Raw genomic sequence first — 26,688 nt, 5'->3', positions numbered from 1 at the left:
AGTTAAGAAAACAATAAGGAGAAATACAGTGTATTCACTATTATACACAAAATAAAAAGAAAACATACTGCCATTCACTAATATTTATGGGGCCAGACAAAAAATGTGAACTTGGAAATCTTTAAATATAATTTGCTTTTTTAGGTGTTCATATTATCAACAGCAAAACAGACTTGTATGTATACACGTATGTTTGAGTGCTGCTCTGAAAGTAACGCCTCATGTTTTATTATGGAAGCCCATGACATCAGAGTGGACACTGATGGTACAGCAGTAGAGATTGAACCTTCCATCCAGTATCTCATTACATGTTGTTGCCATGTGACAGATGGCAGCAGAATGGCAGTCTGACAAATGGTGCCTGACATGAAAGTGTCTATGAAGCAAAAGCATGGAACTGAATTCCAGTGTGCAGAAAAAAATTGCACTCACTGAAATTCAGCAACGTTTCCTGAATGTTTATGAAGATCAAACAGTAGATGTGAGCACAGTGAGGCACTGGGTGGTGTGTTGCAGCAGTGGTGACAGTGGATCGCCTCTGCTGGCACAGATTTTTTTATGAATGAGGCATGCAGGCTCTTGTGCATTTCTAGAAAAATGTGTAGCTAGTGTTGTTAACTATGTTGAAAATGAGTGTTCTGTAGCTGAGAATTTGCTTTATCAAATAGTGTTATTGTACTCTTTGTGTTTGTTGTATTTTCCATGGAAATAAACAGGAGGCATTACTTTTGGAGTGACCTATAAAACACATGTACAGAACTGATGTACTGCACATTAAAAGATAGCTAAAAATTCTTTACACCACATTTTTTGTACAGCTTTCTGAAACAAGTAGCAGTCATAAAGACTAGAAGCTGAGGGAAATTGGAAAGGGAATTAGAGATGCATGCTCAGATGAAATCTGAAAGTAACTATGAATGTTAGTTAACTCGCAAGGAGGATATTCTACAAGCCAGCTGAACACAAGATTTTTGAAGCACCAGTGAAAAGACTGTCAAGTAATAGTGGAATCACGTGCAGACAGATAGATAAAGAAGAGAAATATATTATTTGAGATGTGGATTAAAAAAAGCATGGTTCCTAACATGAGTGCAGCAGAACAATCTCAGACTACTTTCTTGTAAACAGAAGGTGGGCAGAACTAGTTTATGCTTGCTGTGAATAGATAAAGCCTTTTAGTTAAAAACACTTAATAATCATGACATGAAGATGTAAATCAGCATGGTGTTGAGACAGTGGTAGAAATTAACACCACTAAAAATACCTACAAATATGGAAAGAAAAGCAGGGGGCAAAGAACAAGTATGCACATGCACTATGAATGCAAAAGCCAGGATGAGTATGCTTTCTAGGAGTCTTCACATGCAAATTTCTTAGAAAAACATGAAAGAATTTTTAAAAGCAGACTGTTGGTGCAGAGGTAATGCTGGTTTCGATATTTAGTGGCAACAAGACAAAGGACGTTAATTAACTATGAAAGAAGAAACAAATGAGGAAATTGAAACAGTCCTATGAGCTTCCGGGAAAAAACAAATGGCATTAGTAAAAAAAATGTTTTTTTGACACAGAAGTGAAATTATGACATGATAAAACAGAGTAGTTTGCACAGAGTTGGATTATAGTCTTGAACGTGGGAATATCGTGTCATAGGTTGTATTAGATTAAAAAAGATGTAGGGCAACAGTAAATTAAAAATAAGCAGGCCTTAATAGCAAAAACAAGTATGTTAAACTGCATGAAGGAAAGCAATTTCCACAATATAGCTAATGCAAAACCTACACTGCAAATAGCAAAGAGGAAAATTGGAACTTGGATAAGTCATAGGAGAATATGAGAAGTTTCAGGGAAGCAAGCTGTTGGCAGCAGTGAATATATAGTAGTAGGGTAAGGAGCTGGTAAGAAAGAGAAGGAAAAGGAGAGAAAATACTTTCTCAAAAGAAAAAAGCAACAAAATAACAAGGAAAAAATGTACAGGATATAAAAAGGATAAGAAGGTTAAAATATTATAGAAGATGGTAAAGATAATATGGTTGAAGAAGTTATTATAGATTAAAGAACTGCTATGAAATTCTCTGTACCTGGTAAAGGGGAGGAATAGAAAGGCAAATTAGATAGATGGCAAAGGGAATTAATAGGGAGTGAGGATTTACCAGTACCTTTGGAAATGAGGGAAGAGTAGAAATTAGATATTGCAGCCCGGAGGGCATCCCTGTAGAATACCTGATGAGATATATAAATAAGAGTGTACTCACTTGAGAATCATAGTCATGGTTTCTTTTCTGTCTTTCCCTTGGAAAGGTAGAGTACCAGTGAGCATTTCAAACTGTATAGAGTAAAACTTCCATCAATTACATTACCTGGACAAGAATCTAATTTTTGACAAAACTACTCAGCATCTTAACCTTCCAAAATTCATGCATATTAACAATCAAGTCTGTGCAAAACAACTTCTCATTGTACAGTTTAAATTACTATGAGTATTGAGCAGCCTCTGCTATTTTAATGCTGCAAAATATCTTCCCAGATTGATACCTTGCTTGACATGCTTTCACCTGAACAATTTAGCCTATATTGTTTTGTGTACCACTTCTGCCTTAAAAGAAAACTTGAGCTACACAACTATATTTTAGTTTCCAAGAGGGCAAGAGTGGGGAAAAAGGTTCCCCTTTCGAAAGTTAGTGACAATTTGTCCTCACGCAGAGATATTTTAAAAATTTTAAAGTGCTTAAAATCAGCAAATACATAGTCTTTATTGGAAGAGGGAAAAAGTTAGTTGATTGACAAAAGACATGCATGATGAAAAAGTGGTTACTGTATGCATACAGTGGAAATAAAGTCTGAAGGGACATGTAGGAGCTACACAGTACATGCATGCACATTCTACAGTGCCTGGCAGAAGGCAATAGACACTGTTAAAATACTGATCTGTTCTGAAAGTGACCGAGTAAAAATAGATAGAAATAAAGGAACTTCTATTGGGCTGCAGTACTTCTGCAGGGATACCAAATCTGAGGTACTGAAAGCCATCTGGCAGCAGACACAGCAGCCAGCACTGTGGCAGGAATCTTGATTTTTTGGTTTAAGAACTGCAAAACAATTTAGTTTAATGAAATTTCATGACATACACTTGAAGCCATCAAAATTGAAGTAATTACAAAAGAATTCTCTGAATAGCTTCTGCAAGCTTAAGTCATCCTAAATACAAGATATCCTCTAATCTTTCCGTTATGAGACAAAAATTCAATCTTTAAGTATTAAAAATTTACAGTGAATTTTAGTGAATAATGTACAACTGTAGTTTTCTTAGATCTGAAATGTTTTATTAAAATTTAAATTTCCTGCTATCCTAAAAAAATATTCTCAGTACAAGCTCCTAGATATTTTGTACTCTATTGCTTTTTACATATACTTATATATAAAAGCTTGAAGTTAATACACAGCCAACACAAAAAAGCACTACTTTCAACTTTAACTGTTTTTACATAATTGCCATAATTTTACATAATTGCCATAAAGCAGAACTATCAAAATCTTTTTTTTTTTTTAGCTTTAGAATGATCTGCTTCATAAACAACACTTAGCAATTTTTTTTTTAAGAGCAATTTTGTGTTGTTACATGTTATACTTAATTTTATACTTACTTGGTCTAGATTGGTCTAGATTAATAATGAAGAGTTTCTTTAGCAAGCTTTCATTTGTTACAAGTATACCTATTTGTTACAGCTCAACAGGTGTTACTTGTTCCACTCCAACCCCTCCTGGCTAAACAACACCATAGTCCTCTGCCTACAGCCCAATAGTACTTTAAGTCAATATTTGCCTTCCGTAGTTACCATTTGTTATTTATTTCAGCAGGAGAGTACCTCTACAAATCTATAATGCTTCTGAAAGCTTTAAATGAACATTTTCAGATGTCTGGCACCCATGAAAATATCCACTGTTTCAAGAACATATTAAAAGTTACTGTTCAATGATGGTTTACACATACTTCATGTCCTACAGCAGGAGACAGGGTGAAAAATGATTTATTACCTTCCTAGTCTCCATTTCTATGCTATAACTTCTGCTCAGTCTGTGTACTCATATTACACCACCAGACCTTGATTCTTCAACACAGATTTGAATTAAGAGTGGATAGATATGGATTGCCTATGAAAATTAGCATCTGAACTAGAGACACACAAGAAAAATGTGTCTCAGAAAATAGCACTGCATTCTGTGTTCTAATTTAGAGGCTCTGCTCTCTAAGGACATATTTTCATATTTAAAATTGAAGCCAAGGTGTTTAAAATGCAGTGCATTTAGGCTGAAAACTACAGCAGTCAAGTCTAACATATTTCAGCAATTTTCAACGTTAACATGTGCTTCATTAGCACAAAACTGTATTTTTCAGCTGTATTAAATAAAGCTGAAGTTGGACTATATTTGTGTTATCATCAACCAGAAATATTTTGCTACTACTTTGTAATTTTCCTCTAATTGACTGCATGCTCAAAGCCTACAGTAATGATTAAATGCATTCTTAATGATAAAATGAGCAGTTTGGAGAGTGTCTGTGCTCGTCTGTCTGGAGAGAGTTTAGTCATCAGGTGCTACTTTTACATAGTCAGTTTTCAGATCACAACAGCATTCTAGATGATTAAAATGTGATATGACGACATTTTCAGACACAAAAGTCCTTCTTGTACTACAAAGCACACATACTGTACTGTTACATTTGTAGATGTACTACAGAAGCAGTAAAAAAAATTCCTTTAAAAACAGTTATTTTTAACTTTCACAGCAAAAATGCATACAAATTATGTATGTTAAAGGCCGGTAAGTATTCCTAAAATCATATATATATTTTTTTCTCCAAATCCATATTTGATACATGTATTTCCCTCTGAACCTACAATCCAACAGACGTTAGCTCCTTGCAGAAACACTGTAAGGTGGGTCCTCCTGAGCATCCCTATCAGCTTGGCATCATTTACATTTAGCTTTGATATGCACAAACAACAGCTGTCATTATCCTAACAAGTTGTAGCTACACTGGAGACTTTTCAGGATGTTACTGTTCAGTTTTTTTTTTTTCCTCTTGTGAATAAATTTATATTTAAGATTTGGATCTAAATGTCTTACACGTCTTACTCAACTTGGAAGACAGTATTTGTCCTGTATATTTTAGTACTCCTGTTAGTCTCCATAATATTCAAACCACAATAGTTGCATAGTATTTCAATTCAACAATAACAAAAGGATGGCATATTGTTGGTGTTGATATGAGACTTAGTCCAGAATCTTGATCCAAACGTTAATCTACTGTTATTAATTTTCAAGTACTTCAAAATTTCCAGGTAGTTACAACTCATTTAAAAATCACCCCACACGTTTAAATATTTATTTCAACAAACCTTGTAAAGCAGTATTGTTATTATTGCATTTACCAGAAACCTACCATTAAAACACCAAAAGACCACCAGTCTGCACTCTGTGTATGACCTCGTCGATTAACGACCTCAGGTGCCATATATTCTACTGTCCCACAGAAAGAGTAGGCTTTTTTTTCATGATCAATCGATTCCTTACTTAAGCCAAAATCTGGAAGAAAATACAATAGTTCAAAATGTCTTTATTTACCTTGAATCAGTAATGAGCAATACCCTTACCACAATGTGAAACGTGATGCTTTTATCAGTCATAAATATACATGCCTAAATATACATACAGGAATTAGAAATTCCTTTGCCCACAAGCCCCACCCCCAAACCATTATTATAGGGCCATAATGTCAGATATACTTCCAGAACAATATCATACATATTTTATCTAATCCAAATTAATTATGCTGATCCACAGCAGAAGCATCTACTAGTTAAAAGGCTGATTTTACTGCATTGCTCTAACAAAAAAAGAGGGAGATTCAAAGACTATTATGAATAGAAAAGTCCATGTGTTGCAATTGCCTTTTGTTCACCTGTTAATTTGATATGTCCTTCCTCATCAAGCAGGATGCTAAAAAAACAAACAAAAACCAATCTTAACAATCTTAACTATTGTTTCAAACAGCATATTGACAACATCTGAGAACTGACAAATCAGCACAAACAAAGACACATAGAAGCGAGCAATGCATCATTAGGAGGAGATACTCTGAAAGTACATTTTCTTAGCCTTTAACTCTTTCTCACTAAAGATTATGAAACAGATTCAGTATATCAGATTTTTATTTATTTTGTTAAATTCAGCATGGAATGTAATAAATTAGCTTAAATTTTCAGTTTTGGCCACCTGTAACATATGTATTTATTTTAATTAAATGTGGTAATGAGAGATATTTCTATTCCTCCTAAACTGAGCAAAACTGTTATGCTCATGTATGTATGCAAAACGTGCATTAATTTGCAATTATGGTTTCAAAGAATCTTCACAACTTTAAATAACATTAATAAATATTCTCACATTGTACCAAAGGACCTATATCCAATAGGCTCCACAGTTAAGAGCCTGTTTATTACAACCACAAAAATAAAGGGCCACACGTGGGAGACACGAACTCCCCTTAACAACCACTGCATTTAATTGCAATGAGAGACAAACTAGATGTACAACACCCTTTTCCTCCTTCCACTTTCCATAGTGGGAAACTGCCTCACAGTACAGTCTGTGAGTTACTGCTATTTCTTCCAATTTCAACTTTTGAAAAGATTTTGCCTGCCTAAAATGAAAAGATGAAAAGATTTTGCTGTTTGAGGCAGCAGTTACTTTGGCTTCTTACGATTTTATGATTTCACTCTTTTCCACTTTGAAACTAATTGCCAGCAAATTTCTGATTTGAGAATGAATCCTCCTTCTTCTTGTCAAGTAAGGCATAACATTTTAAAATTTGTGTTTTATTTCTAAAAGATGCACAAAAGAACAGGTTATAGTAATGGAAGTCCTGTGTAACAGACAACTTCTGTAAGGCTTGTTACTCATTTTCTTTTCTGCTAATACTTAGCATGAGACTATTATCATCTCACAGACTTTTTAGGTTCTCCACATAACCATAATAGAGAAGTGGTATCATCAAGGACAGCAGACTTTCAGATGTCCTGGCAATGAGGTATATTAACAACCTTATCAAGCACAACAGGGGAGATGCACATCCTCTATTTTCATGTAGACTCCTTTCCAAATATGAATCAGTACTACAGCATACATTAAAATGTTTGCATTTTTATCTGAAATGTTTTAAAATTTTACTGATGATGTCACTGACATTTCCTTCTTTACATCTTCAAACGCTAAAAAGTTATGGAAGACAAAGAAGACAGGACTCAATCCTTCGAATGAGACAGATACAACTAAATTATTGAAGGGCAACACTACATTGGAGTTCATAGTTCCAAGCTTAATTTAAATTTTCAATGTAATTTCTTGATTGCCAATAGATTAAATCAGCACTTAACACACTATTTTTGTCTTTTAAATTTAAACTCCATTCTGCCCTTATTCCAGTATATTTTAAAAATCAGCTTTAGAAAAAATGCTTATTTTTAAGCCTTCAAGTGCAATTGATTAGCAACCAAAAAAATGCTAAAAATGCCTCACTCACTGTAAAGGCACACGTTTCAGTATACTTTCTACTTACAGCAACATATAGTCCTTAACATATCACTCAAACTAGACTCCTTTTTGATTACAAATGAAATCCAACTTCTTTAATTAAAGAACTCTACAAATTTCCCCCATCTCCACTCCTGTTCAGTTTATGTAATAAATATATAAAATTAAAATTTAACAGCTGGAAAGAGAAGTGCAGTAGTTGAAGTGCTATACAAATCAAATCAGTGCACTGCAGTTGCTGCAGTGGATTCTTACTTTTCTGGTTTCAGGTCCCGGTATATTATTCCAAGGCTATGGAGATGGTCTAAAGCAAGTGCTAATTCCGCTAGGTAAAATTTAACATCATCTTCGGTGAACATCACCTGAAAAAGGCAGAACAATTATTTTACATGCAAAATCTCTAAAGCTTACATTAGCTTTAGTGTAAAGTAAATAATCCAGAATTTGATTGATTGTAGACAACCTGTTGTTGCAGAATAGTTCTTCATAATACTCCCTTCCCTTCTTTTTTAAAAAATAACTAGCAGTTCAAAGTTTGGTTATACAAAACCTAGCATTTCATCATTAATACTGTTTCACAGTGCATACTTCTGAAGACAACACTACATTATACTGTCTGCAAAATAGGCTATTTTGACCAATACTCCTATATCTTGACCAATACTCCTGATTGGTCAAGAGAACAAAAAGATGCACGGCAGCAAAACTGAAAAACGGAAACTTTTAAAGAATGAGACTACCTCTTCACTGGATGTGAACATTTTGTTTCCAGCCAAAAAGATTAAAATTCAAATGCCTGAATTTCTCCAAGACTATCAAAAACCCCAATATGCAACCTGAGATTTAATTGTAGAAAGGGAAGAACAAAAACTGAACTAAGAAAATAGCCTTTATAAGAATTAAAATACTACGTATATTCACTTCTGTAGATTTAAAGAAAAGATGTAAGCTCAAAGCTTGTACAAAAAGTACTTGCTGATGTTATCTCTACAAAAAAAATCCAATATTTAGTACAACCATATTCAGGAAGAGAAATCTCTACAAGAAACTGAAAGTTTCTGAAAGTCGATGCTTAATATAAATTCATGTTCTTTCTGACACATCAAATTGTGGTAACAATAGGAGAAGAAAATCTAAGCAAGGTGTAAAAAGCAATACAGAGAGAGTACTGTTTCTGAAAAAAAAAAAGGTTTAGACAATGTAAATTACCAACAGCATTCTCATGAAATGACTACTTGTGAGAAAAAAAAACAGAACAAAACCATAACTGGTTAAAAATATACTTACAGTTTTGTTCAATGAAAGTTGGCTTATAAAGAGTAAACCACCCTAATATAAGCAATTTATAGTAAAGTTTTATTAGTATATGATTTTCAAATAGAGAAAGCTTACCTCTTTGGATAAACGTGTAAACAAGTCTCCTCCCCTGAGAAAATCCAAAATAAGATATAGCTTCCCTTCTGTTTGAAAAGCTGAAAAGACCAATTAAAAGCATTAAACATCATCTAATCCTACCCATGATTAGAAGAATAACATACTTAATAATTCACCCTGATTTTCTTTATCTTTCTTAATCTTTCACCTTCCTTTTAATTTAGAAGAATTAATTATTCTTCTTTTTCCCTTGTGGGAAAAAATATTTAAAATTATTAAATTCTTCCCCATCATGAACAAAGCAACTCTCATGCCATGTAAATGGAAAGCATATCACCAACATAATGTCTAAAAAATAATTTAAAAAACCCTGTATTTTGTCACTGCAGCATTCGAAAGTAAAAAAGCTCACACTCAGAAAAGCAAATTAATAATAAAAGTATGTATTCTAAAACTTCAGAAAACTCAGCTAAGCGGGGAGATGTAATTTAGTTTGCAGAACCGTAGATGGTGAAAGCCAATGTTAGAGTGATAAAGAGCCGAGATTTGAACAGTAGGAAAAGAAATAGATCCTAAAAGGAAAAACATGAATCGAACAACAAAAAATTAACTATTTGTCAATGTTATCTTCTTTTCAGTTTACTTTCTGCAAGACATTTTGAGAGAATTATTTTCCTCTCTTCAACATGAATACATTTGTATGTATGCCTGTGCAATCAAAACTAAATCAATTTTCATAGAACAGAATCACAGAATCCTTAGAGTTGGACTAGGTGACCTTTAAATGTCCTCCTTCCAACTCCCCTGCAATGAATAGGGACATGCACAGCTAGATCAGGTCACCCAGGGCTTGATCCAGCCTCTTCTTTAAAGTCTCTGGGGATGGGGCATCAACCCCTTCTCCAGTGCCTCACCACCCTCACTGTAAAAGACCTTCTCCTTATACCCAATTTAAATCTATCTTCTTTAAACTTGAAACCATTTCCCTTGTTCTATCACCACAGACCCTGCTGAAGAGTCCTGCCCCTTCTTTTCTGTAGCTCTTTTAGATACTGAAAGGCTGCTATCAGGTGTCTCTGAAACCTTCTTCAGGCTCAACAGCCCCAGCTCTCTCAGCCTGATAGAAAGGTGTTCTATCCCTTGGATCATTTTTGTGGCCCTTCTCTGGACGTGCACCAACAGGACCATGCTTCTCTTGTACTAAGGACTTCACATCTGGACACAGTACTCCAAGTCAAGCCCCACTAGCACAGAGGAGAAGAGCAGGATCACCTCCCACACCCCACTTATTTTGATGCAGCCCAAGATGCAGTTGTCATTCTGGGTTGCAAGGGCACACTGCTGACTCACGTCCAGCTTGACATCCACCAGTACCTCCAGATCTTTTGGGCAGGACTGCACTCAATCCTTTCATCCTCCAGCTTGTATTGGTAGTGATGGTTGTCTTGACCCAGGTGCAAGACCTTGCACTTGGCTTTGTTGAACTTTACGAAGTTCACCTGGGCCCACTGCTCAAGCCCATATAGGACCCTCTGAATGGCATCCCATTCCTCTGCTGTGTCAACCATGCCCCACTTCTTAGTGTCATCAGCAAACTTGCTGAGACTGCACACAACCTCACTGTCAATAACATGGATGAAGATATTAATTTTCATGAATCTGTGAAGTGATTCCATTGCATATTTTCTAAAGAGCAAGGCAGGGATAAGAAATCAATTAAAACAGTGAATGACATAGAAATAGATAACTATCCTTTTTAATAAAGCAGAGGGCTACAGATGCTCAATCCTACACAGAAAGATTTAAGACTGTGCATGAAGTTAACCACTTCATGCAGTGCGTGAGAATTACTATACAACAAGCCTTTGCATGACCAAGATGTAGATAGCATATTTTTTTCTGTCATTATTTGAACTGCAGTTAATGTTAGGCAGCACCTTGCCAAGCACTCATTTGTAAGATACAGGTGTACTTTTTCCTCAAACTTACCATAATGTAACTTGACAATAAAAGGATGGTTAACTTCTACTAAGATATCACGTTCCATTTTCGTCCGAACTCGATCTCGAACTACAATAGAACATAAGCAAGATTAAGAAAACAGAATTCATATTACGAGTTAGCATTTCTCATGCATTTCCTGATAAGCTTAAAATAATATACAATAGTATTACAAATACTACTAATAAAGTAGGTCACGGTTTGAGCTTTTGTTCAGAATAGCAATATCATAAAATAGACTTGAAAGAACTATGGAATCTTGGGCAAATCAAGTAATACAGCGTGTTACTTAAAATTACAATACAAGATCTCAAAAGAAGCTCCAATTATAGAAGAACAGTATTGTTTCCAATTAGTTTTATATTAAGATTTCAGCAGTACCCTTCATTTGCTTGAAACTCTGCTCTTCTTAAAATATGAAACAAATTATGCTTGAGAGCATCTGAAAATTCGAAGTGTGAAAAGTGTGATATCCTGTTAGTGTCACCTTTCTGGTCAAGACTTTTGCATCCTCAAATGCTTAGCACCCTGAAGTGTCTATTTTTCAAATACTAGCTTCAGTATTTCTGTTCCCCATGCTCAGGCAAAACTAGAACCACAGTTTGTACTGTACTTTTCATACATAAGATTAAACCACCATTAAAGAAGCGATGGAGACAGGCTATCAAACATCTGAAAAAAGCGACTGTTATCTTTGACTATAATTCTAAGCTATTAGCAGTTCTGGGAATAAAAGGCTATTGAAGATATCAAAGGATTTTAAATGACTGAAAATTAATTTCAGAAAAACGGGAAGTAAATAATGAGAATAACAGGTGCCACAAAACAGAGTAATCAGAATATAGGAAACGATTGAAAAAGTATTCACACCCTCACTAACAGGTTTAAAAGACTGTTAAGTATGAGATTTGAAATAGACATTTGGCAGTAGATCTTAAACAGAAAAAATTCACATTCAACATTTTAATGGAGATTCAATACAAGTGTGAAGCTTCTGTTTACAAGTCATTCCATGAATATTTTCCAATTAAAAAAATGATAAAACTGCAGATCAGGTTTATATCAGTAACAGAGGTGTTTCATATGTTGTCAGAGGTATTTCAAAATTATCATTTCAATTCCAGTGCAGTCATGACTTAGAATTATAAACAGACTGAAATATTAACAATGACATAAAACACAATAAATACACATTCCGGTTAAGGGATTAGTGCAAGAGATTACTTTCATTTTCATTAACAAAGGACTCATTTTAGAATTCATTTTTGCTCATTTAACTTAGACAGTTATCTTAGGTTTTCATCAAATATCTGTATCTAAGAGCAAGTGCCAAAGTCTTGGGAAAAGGTACTGTATACTTCTGAAATTTATAGAAATAATATAGACTTGAACTCCAGAGTTTAGAACTTTTAAAATAAAACATCTGGCACAAGGCACTTTTAAAATATCATAACATAAATACAAATGAGCAAACAGTATTAACTGTTATCTTCTGTGATACACAGCAAATGAAATAAGGAAGGACATTAAGTTTCAGATAACAGCTCAGGAGCAAGTCAGGCAGCAAAAGAAACAACTGTTCTTTTACGCCACCATCACTGAGAAAGATCTAACACTCAACATGGTAAAGAACCAAACCTACTTCCTTCTGTAATTCTATCAATATTGTACTGTTTACAAAATCTGAACAGCTTTACAATATTCATCACTATATTCTGCTATTTGCTGCTTAACAAAAGTAGCTCTAAGATATATACAATCTGTAGAGGACTCTTGTGTGTAAAGATTTCTTTAAAACAATGCCTATGATTTCCCTCTCTCTTTGCTCCAAACAGTGCTTACCTTTCAAAGTGGCCTTTTTCAATACCTTCATTGCATAAAGCTGCCTGGCATCCGACCCTGAGATTTTTTTGACAAGAAATACCTGCACAAAGAATTAAAAAGAATTCTTAAAAGAAAACAAAGGAAAATCAGATTTGCTATGAAATTTGAGTAAATAGTATTCCAATGAAACTTATCCTTGTTACTCCCTCCTAATTCTACTATTAACTCCATCTTTCTTTGTCAGTTCTCTTTAGAACCTGCTGAACACAAAAACAAGTTTCCTCTCATTTTTACATACTGTTGTTTCACTTCAAAATCTAAAAAGTTCCAAGTCCTTCAGTAAAACTAAAAGAATTAGTTTGGTAGACTGCTCAACTTAATTCATTTCAGTGAGTAAAAGAAGGGATGAACTTGGATTTTCTTAGAAGACAAATCTGAAACATTAAATTCAATTTTAAATTCAAACAAAACTTCCTGATATTTATCTTTAAGTAGCTCTTTTTCAATAATATTTATAAGATGGTAAAGCAGATGCGCAAATGAAAAAGTTGTCTGATACGAAAACAGATGTGTACAAAGATTGATCCAGAAAATTACATAAACCAAAGTTTAACAAAATTGTTCATTTTAACCTATCAAATAGTGAGAACCAACCTTGTGTCAAAGCATAGCTGTTATGACACGCTTTGGTTGAGTTCCACATATATCAATAACGTATAATTAGCCTCAACTTAGGTGGACATTGGACTAGATGAGGCCTTAGAGGCCTTTTCCAACCTTAATGACTCTATGATTCTTCTTCAGTGTAAAAGACTTCCTTAAGTGGGATATATGTATTTTTTTAATGTGCCCAATAAAAGATGTAAAGACAATTTTCAAATTTAGAAATGAGAAGGGAAAAAGAATCTGCCACAGGTTTTCTGGTTATTTATAAGAAAAGCACAGAGACATGTAATAGTAAATGAGAATATTAAACATGCTATATGAGATTAGATTAATCTCAGTTTCTGTATCTAATTTGCTCTTGTGCTAACATTCCTTGAAAAGCATACAAATTAGTTTTTAGAAACTGAAGGAGTAGTAATGTCATCTTCCCAAGTTTTTAACAAAGTATTTGGGGTTCTGGAATTTTTTTTTTTTTTTTTTTTTTTTTTTTTGCATAAATACTAAAAAATTGAGATCACATACATTTTTACAATGTTACAAGTCAGTCAGATAACTGGAATTACTACTCCAATAACATGACTAAGAGTACCTTTCTTTCCACTAAAAGAAAGCAGATTATTCTACTTTTTCCTAACATCTAAGACAAGTTTAATGTTATATACTACAACTTATTATATTTAGAATTTCAATTCAGTTTGAAAATCGATTAAAAGGGTCTGTTGTCTTATAGTGCATATTCCACTCTCTCTCAATGATCTGTCACAAAAAGTTACTGTTTCATTTTTAAGCTGGATTTAGACAACTAAAATTATGGACATATACACCTATTAAGATCTTGGCGTAGACAACACTCACTGAAGTGCCAGAAATGCTAAGTCTATAACAGAATACTTGACTTCATAGGACTTAGATTACCAACCTTTCCAAAGGACCCTTGTCCGAGCACTTTCAAAAGTTCAAATTGTGAAGGGTCTGCTTTCTCATGTCCTTCCTTTACATGATGAGTTATTGCAATTTCTTTGATTTCTTCTTCCTAACAGAGGAAAAGAGGGGAATAAGTTAAGTTTAAATTACCAGTGCAACTTCCTAAAATGTTTATAATTTCACAAATACACTGAAAAATAACAGTGCCACTGAGCATATAACCAACTACATACTCCCAAATGTAAGCAAAACATTGAACAATACTACTGCCATAATTAAGACATTAACAGACAAAAACTGTGTGTTACAAAAGGTAATACCAGTTTAGTGATTATGTGGCTTAAACTTCTAGAGATGCATCAGAGCATAAACAACAACAGTGCCAACAAGAACAAGTCAGTGGTTCCCAAGCTTTTGTGCTGAGGCCCATGTTGTTTGGTTCATAATCTCCATTTCAAATTCACAATCCAGGAGTGGAAATCAATCTTCCTAATAATTTAGTTTTCTTAAGGCACACCTAGTTAAACATCAAGTGAACCAAATCTCTTTGGAAAGGACCGTTGAATGAAGATGACTGAGTGGACCTTCTAATTATTTTCTGCTCTCCACTTAATTTTGTATTTTCTAAACAAAATTTGAAAACTCTCTGAAAGCAACTTTCCTTGCCCCATGAGGAAAGAACCTCAAAACTTATCAGTAATCGTACAAAAGTAGTAGGAAACCGCACTCATATGAGTATCATCTGAAGAACTACCTAGGCATTACATACAACCCAATCTAAGCAGCAAATTTCTGTGAGTGAACAAATAAATCCAAGAACACTTTTCCTCTATTCAGTTAGCATCTCAGATTTATTTCACCGAATCACAGAGCAGCTGAGGTTGAAAAGCAGCTCTGCTCATGTTCAGAGACCCTGCTTAAGCAGAATCACCAAGAGCACAGTGCCCAGAGCCAAGTTCAGGGGCTGTGAAAGATTTCTAAGGAAGAGACTTCATGGGCAGCTTATGCTAGTACTCTGTCACTCACATGGTTCAAAAAAAAAAAAACAAACAACCAAACTGTTTTCTGATGATTGATTGGATATTAGGCTGAATACTAGGAAAAACCTCTTCTGAGAAAGACTGACTGCTGAGGCACTGGAACAGGCTGCCCAGGGAGGGGGGTGGAGTTCACATCCCAGGAGATTTTCAAGAGACATGTAGATGTGCACCGAGGCACGTGGTTAGCGAGCATGATGGTGATAGGTTGATGGTTGGACTAGATGATCCTAAAGGTCTTTTGCAACCTTAACAATTCTATGACTAGAGGGAATCTCCAACATTCTAGTTTGTGCCTAATGCCTCTTGTCCTATCACTGGGCACTGCTGAGAAGAACCTGGCTCCTCGGCTCTTTGCACTCGCTCTTCAAATACATCCACTTATGAGATCCCTCCCGGAACCTTTATTTCCAAAGGTGAACGCTCAGCTCTCTTAACCTGTTCTCATGACAGATGCTCCAGACCCTTGAACACCTTAGTATATTGTTACAGTACTCTCTCCAGTAGCTCTGTATCACTTGTACTGGAGAGTCTAGATGTGGCACTTGGAGCAGAGGGGAAGAAAACTCCCTTCTACTTGCCAGCAATACTTTCCTTAATGCAGCCCAAGGAACCATGGCCTTCTTTGCCATAACAACACATTGCTGGTGCACATTTACCCTGGTGTTCAGCATCTTCAGGTCCTTCTCTACAAAGACATTTTTTCTTCCCATCTGATGGCTGGCACACAGTTGGTGCACGGAGTTATTTCTCCCCAGGTGCAGCTTCACTCCATCCACACCACAGTCTATTTGTTAATCCCATATTTCAGCAGCAGCAACTCATACAAGGATCTTGTAGGAAAAAGTGCATTCAGTCTTATTGAAATTGAGGAGACAGTATCCACCACTCTTCCCTTGCTACCCATTTCTCTGTAGAAGATGATCAACCATGACTTCATATTTGTGAATCCATACCTATTAATCTCAATCACCTCCTTTTCCTTCGTGTACATGGAAATGGTTTCCAGGATTAGTTGTTTCCTTGATTCCCCAGGAAATGAGGTGAGGATAGCCAGCCTGTTATTTTCTTCCTTTTTGACCCTTTTGAACACAGGAGCAACACACACCTTCTTCTAGTCCTCTGGCCACAATCATTAGAAGATAATCAAGAGCAACCTCACAAGAAGGACAGTCAGGTCTCCCCACCACTCTTGTGTGCATCCATCATGGCATATGAAGTTATGTACATCCAGTTTGCTTAAGTATTATCTAAACCATCTCTCTTGAACTAAGTTTAAATCTTCCTTGCTCCAGACCTTTATTTGACCTATATACACAAAAATATAACTAACAAATTCTTGAGATGAGGGAGTAGAGGCAGCATTCTAGCATGGGAATCAGTATTTTCATCTTTAAAGTAAGTATGTGAAGAATCCCAGGGGAAGAATGGCACAATAGAGCAGACTACCAAGTACATATTACTTTCAACACCTTCATAGATTTCTGCTCAACAGTTTTACCAATTAGCACCCTGCAGCCTTGAGAAAGTAAAACAATGTCAAATCTTCCTGTTATCTACTCAGATTCACGGGCAGAAGGTGATCAGGTTGGCATATTGCTTTAAAAGCTTTACAAAAAGTAATAAGAAAGGAAGTAGGAAATATATTAACCTGTTCTCTACACACAAAGAATAATTTTCAAATACAACAGAATTGTTACATAACAAGCTTCCCAGTGGTTACTTTGGGTGCTCTCTTAAAAAAAAACACCACATTCCTGATACTAAGCAAATACTCCAAGCCTTCACAACTTCTCAGGGTTCAGATACTTTTCCATTCTTATAAAGCAGACCTAATAGAACTGCTTTAATCAAAATGGAACTCGAATCATATTCTTTCTCAATAGCTTGCCCATATCAGTCTTTCGAGCAAAATCTGTGATAAACAAATATCCATGGATTTGCCTTCCTTCTGCATAATTGCTGAACATTTGTTATTTTAAACTAAACAGTATTTTGCCAATACACAAAAGTTCAGCCTTTTATAGAAATGAGAATTATGCAGAAGTAATTAACCTCACTGTACCCACTCTGTACCTGAATTAACACACAGGCCTTTCACGCTAGAAAAACAAGACAGCTATTTCTCAACCAGCAGCACTAACCATATTGGTTGATAGGTGCTGTCATAGAGTAAGCCTGAAGAGAAGCTATTTGCTCAGTCTAGTACTGAATTTTCCCTACGCTTTATTTCTGATCATTTCCTGACATCTGGAAAAAAAAAAATACATCTGTTCCATATGATGAACTCAAGCTAAACATAACGAGGTGCAGGGTGCTGAAAGCCTCTGGCCCTCCTTTCCTCCATTCCCTAACAACTTTCATATTACTACAGACAATCACCAACCAGTGATCCGCTGCTGCAACGAAACTCTTCCAGTTATAACTGCAACATACTGTACATGCTTTATTTCGGTTATTTATAACCCTGGAAAGCTCCATTTTCTCATGCCTGATACTGCAGCAACATCTAAATAAAAGTTCAGAGAATTTTTTTTTTCCCAGCAATGCAATTCTTAAGGCTTTCTTCACATGATGAACTGTTGCACAAAAGAAAAATACAAACGCTATGCTAGTCAACTTGAAGTGGTTGCTACTGGCTTTTGCTATTATGAAACTAAATATAGAATACAAGGAAACAAACAGAAGGTAACATTACACAGTGTTTCCTTAACATTTCCTTAACAGTATAATAGTGTTAAGTCAACACTGTCCTAGAAGGGAAGTAAGTAAAAAACAAGTTTGAGTATGCACTTAAAACATAACTAGTTTAGGATAACTTCCTGCATTGATATCACTTGCAGTTCACAGCTTTGCTGGTCAAGTATTTCAATATAGGAAAATTCTTAGTAATGTACTTCACAATTTGTCTCTATCCATAGGAATACAAACATAGGAAAGAACATTGAATGGATAATATTCCAAAGACAAATCGAATCTAAAAGAAAAAAAATAAAATAAAACAAAGAAGGATTTATGAGCCACAAGGGTGACTCATTTTTCTCTTTAGGAATCAGGTGCAAATTAGAATAGGAAATATGCTTATCAGAAAAGAAAAAAGATACACACCTTTTAGGTAAGCAGCTAATTAACCATTCTGAGCCTATAGAAATTATAGTCTAATTATATTTTAAGTACATATTGAACAGTAAATGCTTATTTTTGTTCTAGAATTTGAATTTCTATGAATTTCCTTTATTAAATAGCCCTACTATAATACACAACACTTGTATTTGTTTATGAGATCTTATTACAGGAACAGCTACTAGATAATGTATTAAAAGGAAACTGGACTTCAAACTCAAGAGGAAGTAGAAAAAGAAGAGTCTTACTAGTTAAACATTTCCCAGTAGCAATGGAAAAGCCCAGAGAAGCAAGGGAAAAAATGATTTTGTTTATATAGATAAACTCCCATAATTTATCCTTCATCCAAATTTTCAAGCAGGAGATCTGAAAATGGTTCTATTTTTGAAGTGATCCAAGCAAAGCTGGATGTCATAACATACTGCTCACAGACAGCTTTATCTGCAGAGTTGGCTCTTAAAAAAAAAAAAACTCCTTCAAAAAACTGAAAGAAATTAAGCTTGTCTACGGCTGGTCTATAATATTGTTCCTATCATTCTTACAGGTTTGTAATCTCCACTTTTCCTACTACTCTGAATAATTTTGACATTTTTACAGATTTTTTTTTTTCTGATTAATAAGGCAGCAAAAAAAAAGTACACAACTCATTTCTACTCTCAGTTCCTCACTGCAAAAATGCCTCAGAGAACAAATGAAGCTGTAGATAATGCAACAGTGGTGTGAAAGGAGAAACAAGTAAAAGGGGTTCATGAACAGAATGAAGAGCACTCACTATCTGAGAGTTCCTATGCCACTTAAATTTGATACATTTAGCAAATGCAATGAACACTAATTAAAATTTAAACTACTTCAAAAATATAAAAGCACTTAGTCCCTAAGTTTCATGTAAAAAAACAAGACAAACAATCATGTATAATTTAAAATAATAATAAAAAAATACTTAACTATGTTCTGATGCAGACAGAGTCATCCGCAAAGAAAAAGCTCTGAATCATCCGAATAGATGTCACAGGAATGGATTTATCCCCTTACTCATATTAGGGAGAGGAAAGCTAAGAGGACTAGGGAACATTAGCACATGGAAATACCATAGGCATCTATCCTGCTGTGTCTAAAGTTACTGGTTTCAGATTCTTGAATAAATGCATAAGGACAGTGTGAACATGGAGAGTGACAGACACTTGGCAAAAGTTCCAAACACTGCAATGTAATCCAGAAATGTAGCAAGAAAGACCTTACTCTGTAAGCTGGGTAAGAATTAGATGCAAATTTAATTTGAAAAGAACAAAGAATATGCTCTTGTGGCACTTAAGGAACATTTACTTAGAAAAGGTATCCCTGGAAGACAGATTTGTCCTTTTCTGGGTACTCAAAATTGTGTGAACGTGAGTAGGAATATTTTAAACACAATTAGTTCTTCGCTCATTGTGAAGGTAATGAGTAAGACCTGAATACACACTTACACTAGAAGTGCAAGTTAAAATTATGAACACCCTACACTGAAAGGGAAAAGCAGCAGCTATCTCAGAAATGTAAAGTTTTGCAGCCATAATACAACAGAATAGTATATTTCTATTGCCCTTACACATACACATAGGTGGCTATTAATGGCTGCAAAGTCATTAAGCGATATCAATCTAGAAAGGCAAGAAAAATTACAGGGAAACATTTACAGCTTAAGACACCAAAAGCACTGAGGTCAAATAGAATGTGACTCAAAGCAAACTAGCCCCACCCTGAGCAGAAAGGCTGACTGCCGTGTCTCTTCTCAACTTCAGTGAAATTACACTGAAATCAAAGGAAATACAGAAAGCCAATCAAAACCAAGCCAATCCAAACACCACATCTCTAACAAAAGAGACGCATGTACAAAGAGACTGAGGTGAGGGGAGGGTGGGGGTGGTTAATTTCACTCTGACAGTGTGGGTGTTTTAAAAATGTATTTGTTGCAGAATAACAACTTTTTTTTTTTAACAATACCTAGAGCAATGACATGTATATGCAGCATGCGTATGAGGAGCGCCTATAGATAAGACTTTCTGAAAGAACATTCCATTTATATTTAGCATTCTAAATCATTCAGTTTCAAAAGAAATAGCATTACAATTTCTAATGGCTCTGATGCCTGTTATTGTAGAAAATGGGTGCTCTAGTTGATAAAAAAAATAAAGGAAATAGCAGCAGTTAAAGGCTAAAAGAAAGCAAGCTGTACCCCGAATCCCCCAGAATTCTATCAAACTCAGAAACACTTCCAAACATTTTTCCTTATTAAAAAAAAATTCAGATATGGATTTAGAAAACTCCACACACATTCCCACTGTAAGAAATACAGGATGAATAACTGTATTATATCTTGAGTTCTTTGCATCAGAAAGAGAAAATTTAAGATAACACACAACATCCGTATTTGGTTAAGAAAAGGGACAGCAGTGTCTGCAAAACATGGCTACGTGTTTGTTTGCTCTCCCAGGAAACTAATACTGCTTAGATGTAGGTGAAAATCTCCTCAGAGCTGCAGCGAATTTCAGCTGGCAGGCAGTTAAGTACTGATCAAATAATCTCCCTTCTGCATGCTTGCTGACTGTACAAAATGCATGAATACACCACCAAACCTGTAACACTTATTCAGATAAGTGATTTCATGGTGAGAGGAAGCAAAAGGCCACATCCCCTTCTGTATCTATTAGAGATGGAGGTTATGAGATAACTGGCATAAACAAACAAGGATAAGACGTTAATCCTCACACTTACTTTAAATAAATTGAAACATCTGAATGTTACAATGATTTCTGGACAAAAAAAAACAAAAAACAAAAAAAAAACACACAACAAACCAAATCAAAACCAGGCTAGATTTGGTTTTGGAATTCAGAAGCAACTTCTCTCTCAGAAGGGATTTTTTGAATAAACTGCATGGCTATACACACATAAGCTCACCAAAATTCAATGGGAGGGAAACCTAACATACAGAAAAAATTCTTGGACAGGCACATACACAGAGATCTAACTGCACGGCAAATGCTGCTGACACGCTGACCAAAAGTTGTAAAAATAAGCTTAAGATTTTGACTGAAGATTAATATCAGATAAAAAGATTAACATATGTTATCTCACAAATGATTAAAAATCTACGTGCATCTGTCTTTCTGCATAATAGCCATACTTTCATGCAATTCTTCCAGTAATCCTACAGATCTTTTTTATTTAAAAAATGTAAATCTGTTACCTGTATCAAATATTTTAATCAAGAGAATCCAGGAAATGTAAGCCATAATAATTAAGAACCAGAGAAATACATTTTGGTGCTGAAACTTCTGCTTCCATAAGATCCAGGATTCACCTTTATCTGTTAGCTCTGTTCTGCCCTTTTAATTTGAGTTAAGAAGGTACAATTAGAAGCATCTTCTGTGCATAATTACTTACAGACTTTGCTATGACTTAATTTGTCGGTTAAGAAAATAAGGGTTAGTTTATCTCCTAGACTTGTACTTACACCTTTCTGAACTGTGTTTTGTTTTGTTTTGTTTTTCCCCATAAACTTAACTGTTCATGCTATTTGGAAGCCCTTGCATCACAGCTAGACACAATAACGATGGACTGGCTTTATGCTGTATATGAAGCCATAGCCTAGCACTACTTCAAGCCAATATCTGCCAGACTGGACCTACAGGAATTTGGATACCAAGGCCCTAACCATGAGGCTGTATTCAGCTGAGTGGTAAGCTGTACTGCTGTCAGGTCCAAATTGGTCAACACTTTCCAAAGTATCTGTGTCCTCCCTCCCTCCCCCCCCACCTTCCTCCCAAATTGTGCAAAACTCTTTGTTCGTAACACACAATTCAGCACTTAATTGTGTCAGTATTGGTACCTCCAATGCGCCTTCTAGGATACTGTTAATACAGGAAGAACTGTTGGTGAGATTCCAAACTCTTTTCAGGAACTCTTTCGTTAATGTTTTCTATTCAAAATAATACTTCAAAATTGATAACAACTCATTTCATGTGACACGGTTATTTCATATAATTTGTGGTCATTTACGCAAATGAGAGAGCCAGAACTACCATTAGAGAAGTTCATGCTTCTGGAATCACAGCTTCCATACAGTCAAGAGTCAGAATAAGAAAATCTTTCTGCTAGCTTCAGACACAATTAAGTCAGATTGATACTGTCCGTGTTGGTGAATATCCCCTCAAACATCAGCCATGTTTTCAGATAAATCAGTCTTAAAAGAAATTTAAAATGTAAGTTGCTGATACAAAGATAAAAATATTCCAACAATATTAGACTACATTTTTTTTCCAGAAAAAGACAGAAAATAACCATTTCTAACATTGTAAATGGCAGTTTAAAGTGCACTTGCCTGTAACAGTGTTCAACTAATGTATTTGATTGCACTTATAACTTATCTGACCAAAACAACAACAAAAAATGCTGTATTGGTTTACATTACTGACTCTATTTCCAAAAAAGCAAATCCAAACAGTAAAGAGCTAATGGCAGTCTTTTCCACTTCCAAGTTGAGCAGCAGCAAAAAGATTGCTTTTGGCAGCTCTCGCTTGTAAATACTAGCTACGTAAGACACAGAGATTTTTCCATCTTCCCTATGGAAGTAGCAGCTTCCTTCTCACCTCCTCAATCTTTTCCAGAAAAGTTTTGCTTCTTGACATAGGATCATTTTTGAGGCATATGTATATTCAGTTGGGAAGAACACACTAAAAAATGAATTTCCCAGCGAGTTACTGAACACTGCTCAACCACTGATGAAAGTTTCCTTTTACTACTTCATTAACTTTAATTGTTCTTATCAGCATTCAGACAACATGATGATATTTGGTAATAGATCTTTCTGATTGTCAAAGGCAAAATAGTGCTGAACGTCGTAATTTAACACTCAGTATTTCATAAATGGTTTCTATGATATTAAACCTTGATTCTAAAGTTACATAAAGCTATTCAGTAAGAACAGTAAGCTTATTGGATATCAAGTGATTTTAAAAGGATGACTCAACGTTGGCCCAGCTCCCCAGCTTATATACATAACTTCCTTTTCCTCCCCTCCCTTGAGTCAGGAAGTGTTCTAGATGCACTTACTTTCCTAACTTGTTTTGGATGTAGGATGAATTTTCAGTGTTATCTGAAGAAATACGAACTACACATTTGGATGGAAAAAATGGATCAGCAAACTGAAAACTAAATCTTTTTTTTTTTTAACCTTCTGTATTAAAACTCATGGAAATCTATGCCAAGTTAAAAACGGGAGAGTGTACCATGCTAGCTATTTTAAAAATTTCAGACACGTTCTATATACATTCACACATTCTGTGTTATATTCCTACCTCTAACTCCCAAACTACTCTTCAAAAAAAAAACACAAAAAAACCAACCCAACAACTATTTCACAATCTCCCATCACCTCAGTGAACAACATCACTGACACAAGCTAATGCATAAAAGCATTTCTTATACTTGTGACTAATATCCAAAACTGTAAGCGTACAATTGCTTGAAAAAGTTGGTTACAGTTGCTGCTACTGAAGGAGTAATTATTCTAATACATCAGAAGGCAAAATATTGTCCCATTTAAAATTAAATTAAGCTGCTTTAGGCATACTGCATATACATACACCAGTACCCAGAAACACAAGAAGAGTGAGGCAAGCCGTAGTTAACACAGATATTTGTAGGGGTAGAAGCACAGCTTTCCCCACAATTTTTGTCTGTGCTTCTTTAAGGTAAGAAAACTCGTTCACAGTATAAGAAAATCTGATTTCAGCTGACAATAGATTACTTGTTGCAGATGACATCTATTATTTTACCTGACAGAAAATATGATTTCCTAAAAGTAAACCATATTAGCAAACGTTTAAGTTCACATTTGTTTTGTTTTATTTTTTTAAAAATTGTTAGTTCTCCAAGATTAAAAAAACCACAAAAAACAATGCACAGAGATAATAAAATTACTGTACTTATGCACTTTGTCTTTACTCTCTATACCTTCTGTTCTTTTCCATTCCTATTTTCTTGTGTACTACAACAATTTTGCAGTCTCAGAGGATGTCTATATCCACATTTGTTCCAGGTAGCCAATTCATTCATCTAATGAAAACCACAGACCAGTGCTGAGATCAAACTCCTCCAGTTCTTTTGGTGTTACAGATGAAGCAAGATAGGAGTCTGAAGAACAAGTCCCACCTCAGAACACTGAGTCAATGGATAGATGAGAAAGCCCTCTGGATACTCTGGTACACTCTGGAAATACTTTTCCTCCTTGAAATGAAAGTACAAAGGCTAGGACATAAGGAAAAACTGTGCTCCTTCCTTCCCAAACTGTGAGTAGTTCAGCAGGTAAAACCATAAAGACGAGGAATTTCTGTAGTCAAAAGCCTGACGCTGGCCACCAGAAACAGTTTTGTAATGTAATTCTTCTTTGATCAAACACCACAAAATTATCTCATGAACCAGACTGTGCATGTCAGCATTGGAAAAAAATACTCATTGGGTGGAACTTTCATTTCCCAGTAACTTTGATACAAGTTTTGTTCCTACTTTGTAAGCATTAGCGTTTCAGTGCACTGCAATTTTTAAAAATATGGAAAGTTTTTAAAAAGTCATCTGTTTTTAAAAATCTATGAACATATTTATCACTAAACTACAAGAAACATGAATCTTGTTTTTATTCAATAGTATATTCTAAAATTTGTAGTCTGAAAACCTTTAATCTGTCTAGCATTTTAAAAATCAACAGTTTTAAAGACAATATTGCTGAGTAGGTAAAATTTTCCAAGGAGGAAAATTTCTTGGAGACTTCTAAGAAATATCCTGCAAATTGCACATTGAAGAGAGCTACACTTCAAGTTGTTAAAAGTTTATTTTTCAGGGTTTGCTTTTAAAAACCTATATGTACAGTATCCTATATTCTGTTTTACAACTCATGTCCCATTTCAGTGTATCAGTTACAGCTAGGAAATTAAATTTCAGTTTCTAACACTTATTGCAAAGCTTAAACCAGTAGGTAGGCTAGTAAATGCTGATTTACTATCTCTTTGATTTGCAAATTAATACATCTACATTGCTTATGGTGTTAGAACAGTATACAAGAATGTTCTACACAAAAAAAAAGTAGGTTTACAGGAGGATAATGAAAATTGATTTAAGTTTCAGAGACAGAATGCTCAAACACTGCACGTTTAAATGTATCGTTAAACAATTATGGAAGTGTACAGGATAATACAGTTCTGCACTAGACATTTTAACTTAAAACACTTCCTATGTTTAAAACTATGCTCAGCAAGACAAACTGTACAAATTCAATATCTGCTATGTCTAAATTACCAAAGTCAAAATAACCATAATAATAACACAAGCATTTATTTTTAACGATGTTGTAAGAAGTAAATTTAAGATACTGATGAGCCTCACTCAACAAATAATGAGCTCATACAGTTAAAAGTATCACATGTAATGTAAAAATTTAAATAATCACTAAACTTTAATTTAAAAAAATAGAAATATATGAACAGTTTAAATAAAACCAGACTACCAGTGAGAAAGCTTAAGACATAGCTAAGCTCATAGACCTCTGAAGAAAACAGTAAGTTTCATAGCATTTTGGAGGTAAAACTTGCCGGTAAGGTTAAATTATCAGCAGGTAGCTTAGAAACTTGTACCAAATACAAGCAGAATGCAAATTCCTTCCCGCTCCCCCCTCCCTTTTTCTCTTTTTAAAGGAAAAGAACATACAAAGGCTCTGTATACAGACAGTGTTGACCCCAAAGCCATGAAAAACTGAAACTACTTTGATATTAGGAGCTTAAACTCTACTTACACGCTAATATATTTTCCCCCTTGAAAAAAAAGGAACTAAGCTCACCCGAACAGAACGAGCACGCAGAGCCAGAAACTTAAACATGACTAAGAAACCATGATGTTTAGGTTTTCTGACTGAGCGATCCTAAGTCTAGCAGGGAAGACCAACCCTAGCGTTTTTTGCTGTGACCAGCTGTTCCGGCAATTAGAAAATTTCCTGTCAGGCAAGTCAGCCACAGATGGGGGGTGGGGCGAGAGAAGGGGGGAAAAAAGGTCAAAAAAAAAGAAATTGATTTTTCTTCCTCTGGTAAAGAAAAGCGGGGCAGCAGGGGTACTCACGCTG

At 35.1% G+C, this 26,688-nt stretch overlaps 1 protein-coding gene across 3 annotated transcripts in view; it reads right to left on the bottom strand.

The window, feature by feature from the left end:
* RPS6KA3 (ribosomal protein S6 kinase A3) overlaps positions 1 to 26,688 on the bottom strand; it is a 68,096-nt gene that overhangs the window by 18,684 nt on the left and 22,724 nt on the right. For all 3 annotated transcript variants that reach the window (XM_031599327.2, XM_031599328.2, XM_090124663.1), the window contains 8 exons: positions 14,375 to 14,488; positions 12,808 to 12,889; positions 10,954 to 11,034; positions 8,983 to 9,062; positions 7,846 to 7,952; positions 5,960 to 5,997; positions 5,441 to 5,583; positions 2,253 to 2,323 (listed from right to left, as the gene is read on the bottom strand). In XM_031599327.2, coding sequence (XP_031455187.1) covers positions 2,253 to 2,323; positions 5,441 to 5,583; positions 5,960 to 5,997; positions 7,846 to 7,952; positions 8,983 to 9,062; positions 10,954 to 11,034; positions 12,808 to 12,889; positions 14,375 to 14,488 — 716 coding nt within the window. The remainder of the gene's footprint in view (positions 1 to 2,252; positions 2,324 to 5,440; positions 5,584 to 5,959; positions 5,998 to 7,845; positions 7,953 to 8,982; positions 9,063 to 10,953; positions 11,035 to 12,807; positions 12,890 to 14,374; positions 14,489 to 26,688) is intronic.

The sequence above is a fragment of the Phasianus colchicus genome, chromosome 1 (genome assembly GCF_987193195.1).
Source record: "Phasianus colchicus chromosome 1, bPhaCol1.hap1.1, whole genome shotgun sequence".
NCBI lineage: Eukaryota > Metazoa > Chordata > Aves > Galliformes > Phasianidae > Phasianus > Phasianus colchicus.
This window is presented reverse-complemented; position numbering and strand designations above follow the sequence as displayed.